This window comes from Cebus imitator, unplaced genomic scaffold, assembly GCF_001604975.1.
Source record: "Cebus imitator isolate Cc_AM_T3 unplaced genomic scaffold, Cebus_imitator-1.0 Scaffold770, whole genome shotgun sequence".
In the NCBI taxonomy this organism is placed as follows: Eukaryota; Metazoa; Chordata; class Mammalia; order Primates; family Cebidae; genus Cebus; species Cebus imitator.
Window position 1 is genome coordinate 156,115 of NW_016108085.1, and position 4,857 is coordinate 160,971.

General features: G+C 45.7%; 1 protein-coding gene across 5 annotated transcripts in view; it reads right to left on the minus strand.

Annotated features, from left to right (window-relative positions):
• MRPS5 (mitochondrial ribosomal protein S5) overlaps nt 1-934 on the minus strand; it is a 27,739-nt gene extending 26,805 nt beyond the window's left edge. The window contains exons 1-2 of one of the 5 annotated variants that reach the window (XM_037735282.1): nt 641-727; nt 355-502 (exon numbers count right to left, since the gene is read on the minus strand). In XM_037735282.1, the coding sequence (XP_037591210.1) occupies nt 355-439 (85 nt within the window). In that variant the 5' untranslated portion in view covers nt 440-502; nt 641-727. Of the gene's footprint in view, nt 1-310; nt 503-640 lie in introns of those variants that run through there. The other 4 variants (XM_037735281.1, XM_017519706.2, XM_037735283.1 and 1 more) reach the window with 4 other exon arrangements.
• Between the last annotated feature and the right edge of the window lie 3,923 nt (nt 935-4,857).

Here is a 4,857-nt window from a genome sequence, read left to right on the forward strand (position 1 = left end):
AAAAAAAGAGATTGAGACCATCCTGGCCAACACGGTGAAACCCCGTCTCTACTCAAAAATACAAAAATTACCTAGGCGTGGTGGCACGCGCCTGTAGTCCCAGCTACTTGGGAAGCTGAGGCAGGAGAATTGCTTGGGCGCGCGGGAGGCGCAGGTTGCAGTGAGCCGAGATGGCGCCACGGCACTCCAGCCTGGCGCCTGGCGACAAAGCGAGACTGTCTAAAATATATATATATATACATTGCGCAAACAGAAAATGCAAGTCTATCATGGAGCGTAATGCTGGAGGGCAAGCCCACCCCGACATTACCAAATGAAACAGGGGGTCTCGCGCACCCCAAAGGCGATACTGGCCAGTTCCCGCTCCTCTTCGCCAAGCACGATCAAGCGGTTTCGCGAAGGAAAGAACCCTGGAGAACGACGTCCAGTTCCCCCTCATTTTACAGACAAGAGCTCCGCGACCCAGAGAAGGAGAGGACGCGGGCAAGGTCACACAGCGGGTCTGCATAGGGTGGGAGCATGGCGTGAAGTACCAGGCCACGGCTTCTCGCTTCCCTCCGCCCAGGCTTCTGCAGGCCCCAGGCGAACCACCACCTCCCCGCCCGCTGACAGCCCCTGCTCCCGGCGTCCCAGCTCTCACCCGCCGTCCGGGTGCATAGCGCAGGGAGGCAGCCCGCAGCGCGCACCGCCGTCGCCATGCTGGAGCCCGAGCCGCGACTCGGCCTGCGCCCAGGGCAGCCTTGCCCACCGCCTACCGCGACTGCTCCTCATCAAACGGTGGGCCTCGGCCCGCAGCTGAATTCCCGAAGCCTGAGTCTACACTGCAGCGCAGGCCGGGGGGAGGACTGTCCGGACCGGCTACACTGCAGGTGGAGCCCGGCGCCGCCGCGGACAGCCCCGCGGGGGCCTCGCGTTAGGACCCGAGGGCGGGGCTTGGACCAGCGGTCTGGCGTGGGCGGGCTAAGCTAGCGCCCGAAAGAGGACGGAACCGGCTAGGTGAATTTGGCTGCTCTTTCAGGGGCTCCGGAGAGGTCAGCTGGCGGGGGACCGTGGGCTTACCCGAAGTGGCACTGCGGACCCCGGCGAGATTCATAGGAGCACGGAAAGGGAGGGTCCAAGTGCAATGAGGATCCAAGGGATGAATAAGACGAGGAGTGTAGAGAAAGTGCTCATTCCCAACTCCAGTAAAGGTTTGAGTTTCATTAGATTAAGCACTTAAATGACCTGCATATCAGCACTCTTGTGGATTCATATGGATTCTAACGTTTGGTCGCACATGCATATCTCAGCCCTGGGCCATGGTTGTTTTTTGTTTTTTTTTTTAAATTGCCTCTATACCATCTACGCCTACCCGAGTGACCCAGACACCTGCAACACAGAAGGAAGGGCACTATGCCTTGTAAGAGGGTAGCCTGCTCAGACAAGCGTCTGGTTTTCAAGTCTAGCATAAAAATTTTCAAACATACAGAAGAGTGAAAATACTGACAAGCTAGAGTTAAAAATTATCAAGAGGAACACAGTTGTTTTCCTCTATTCTTGTCCCATTTTCTCTGCTAAAATAGACAATTTATTTCACTCCAGGCTATTCTGATGCACACCATTTTCAAAAGACCTTTTACATCTTGAGTTGGCCAAATTAAGAGAAAAGAGATTGATTACACCCATGTGTAAAGCCAACTGCTTCAGGATAATTGGGAACATGGTAAGACCAGCTAATTCCATGAGCAAGGACCTACTGCCACACTTCATTTGCTGTGGAGTGAGTTCTTAAGTCAGAGGCAACAGTGTGTGAAATGATAAAGTATTAAGTCCAAGGTTAGTTGTTTTGGCAGAAGCACTGTGGGCAGCAATGGCAAATCCATATCCTAAGTGTCTATTCCAGTGAGAACAAAGTGCCGCCCTTTCCATGGTCCAATGTAATTAACTTTCAACCACATAGCTGGCTGAGACCCCAGGAGTGGTGCCATATCAGGAGCTGTAGTTAGATTGTCCCTAGCAAGTGAAAGTCATGTTGACCCCATGTGTAACCTCCATCCCTAGCCCTTTATTCACTAGTCCATTTGTCTGGATAAGGAGGCTGACTGACATCCACAGAATGAGTTATTCTATCCATCTCATTAAAATCCTCTTTGGAGGTCACCCTTTGATAAGCACTCATGTGGAACTAATTACCTTCACATTTTGGGCCAAAGTCCATTCACATACCTGTTCCCTAGATCTCCTTGTCACCAACTTCCTAATTATCTTCCTTTCAAGTACTGACCATCCAGCCATTAGCCACTGCTCATGAAAAAGTATGGATCTATACTTCTAACCAGGTAAAATGAACAAACAGGTACACTACTCTTATCTTCTTCCCACTGGGAGGATTTCCCATCACTGCCATCCTTCAGAGCCATCCCAGAGTGGAATTGCAGCACTGCAGTTGTCCATGTTCAGGTGATACCTGCAGATCATGCAGAACCACGTGTAAACCAAGTCCAAGGGTTTTCTTCTTTAGGCAGCTGGTCATAGGTAATTCCTAATGAAGCTGTGGGTAGGGGTTGAGAGAAGATAATGTAGCAATAGTAGGGGCCATGGACATGGGTAAGACACACAATTGCTTGCACATTTAGAACCTGCTGCAGTTCAATTTCATATGTACCACTTCCGTTTGATGATGGAATGTTGCTGTACATACGCAACTTTATGGCTCGGTGACCAGACAACAGCCAGTTCATGATGAGCAACTTAAATTGCATGATAAGTTGCTGGTCAATGGTCAAGCCTTCAGACTCTGTTAAGGCCCAAAGCAAATTTGGTTTTGATTGCTTATTTGTTTGTTTCTAACTTTTAAATTTGAAATAATTACAGATTCAAAGATAATAGATAGGAAGTTGCAAAAACAGTACAGAGAGGTCCTGTGTATCCTTTACTCAGTTTTCCCAAGTAGTAACATCTTACATCACTATAGTACAACATCAAAACCAGGAAGCTAATAATAGTACAATCCATAGAGTTTATTTAGATTTTATGAGTTTTACATGCACTCGTTTGTGTGTGTGTGTGTGTGTGTGTGTGTGTGTGTGTGTAGTTCTATGCAATTCTGTCACATGTAGATTTCTGTAACCAGCACAATTGAGTTACAGAATTGTTCTATCTCCAAGATCACTTGTGCTCCTGCCTTTGAGTCAAACCCACCCCCTCTTTTCTTCTCTCCTCCACCATCTCTAACCTTTGGCAACCACTAATATTTCTAATCTCTATAATTTTATCATTTCGAGAACATTACATAAATGGAATCATATAATACATGATCTTATGAGACTAGCTTTTTTTTTCACTCAGCATAATACCCTTGATGTCTATCCAAGTTGTTCCATATACCAATAGGTTCTTCCTTTACCTTGCTGAGTAGTATTCTATGGTACTACCATTTATTTAATAATTCACCCATTGTAGGATATTTAGTTTGTCTCAAATTATTTCTTTCTTTTTTTTTTTACTTTTCTTTCTTTTTAAGACAGAATCTCGCTCTGTTGCCCAGGCTGGAGTGCAGTGGCAGGCACAGTCTCGGCTCACTGCAACCTCTGTCTCCTGGGTTCAGGTGATTCTCGTGCCTCAGCCTCCCCAGTAGCTGGGATTACAGGTGTGTGCCACTATACTCAGCTAATTTTTTGTATTTTTAGTAGACATGGGGTTTTACCATGTTGGCCAGGCTGGTCTCAAATTCCTAGCCTCAAGTGATCCACCCACCTCAGCCTCCTAAAGTCCTAGAATTACAGGCATGAGCCACCATGGCCAGCCTGTCTCTAGTTATTAACTATTTCAAACAAAGCTGCCATGAACATTCATGTATGTGATTTTTTGATATTTAGAAATTTTATTTTATTTTTATTTTTTTAAGACAGGGTCTCACTCTGTCACTCAGGTTGGAGTGCAGTAGCGTGATCTCGGCTCACTGCAAACTCCCCTCCCAGGTTCAAGCAATTCTCCTGCCTCAGCCTCCTGAGTAGCTTGGATTACAGGCCTGTGCCACCATTCCCAGATAATTTTTGTATTTTTGTAGAAACAGTGTTTCACCATGTTGACCAGGCTGGTCTCAAACGCCTGACCTCAAGCAATCCACCTGCCTCAGCCTCCTACTAAAGTGCTGGGTGCCACCATGCCCAGCCAGAAATTTTTAAATTGTGTAAAATACACATAACTTAAAAATCGCCATCTTAATCATTTTTAAGTGTACTGTTCAGTGGCATTAAGTACATTCATGTTGTTGTGCTACCATCACCATCATCTATCCACAGAAGGCTTTTATCTTTCAAAACTAAAACTGTACCCATTAAATAATAACTCCTCATTCCCCTCTTCCCCCAGCCCTGGCAACCAACATTCTACCTTCTGTGTCTATGAGTTTAACTACTTTAGGTACCTCACATAAGTGCAGTTATATGGTATTATCCTTTTGTGACTGGCTGATTTCACTTAGCATGATGTTCTCAAGGGTCGTCCAGGTATAGCATGTGCCAGAACTTCCATACTTTTATGAATAATACTCCACTGTGTGAATAGACCATATTTTATTTATCCATTCATCTGTCAATGGACAGTTGGGTGAAAGCAACCCCAAGTGTGCAAGCAACCCAAGTGTTCCAGTTTTACATGTAAGTATGTGATCCATTTTTAGTTACTTTTTGGACAAATGTGTGAGGTTTAGGTCAAGGTTTATTTTTTATTTTTATTTTTGTCTATGTATATCACTCCTGCACCATTTGTTGAAAATACTGTTGCTCCTCCATTGAATCGTTTTCGCACCTTTACAAAAAAAATTCATCTGGACATACTTATGTGGGTTTTCTATTCTGTTCCAAGGCGTTTTTC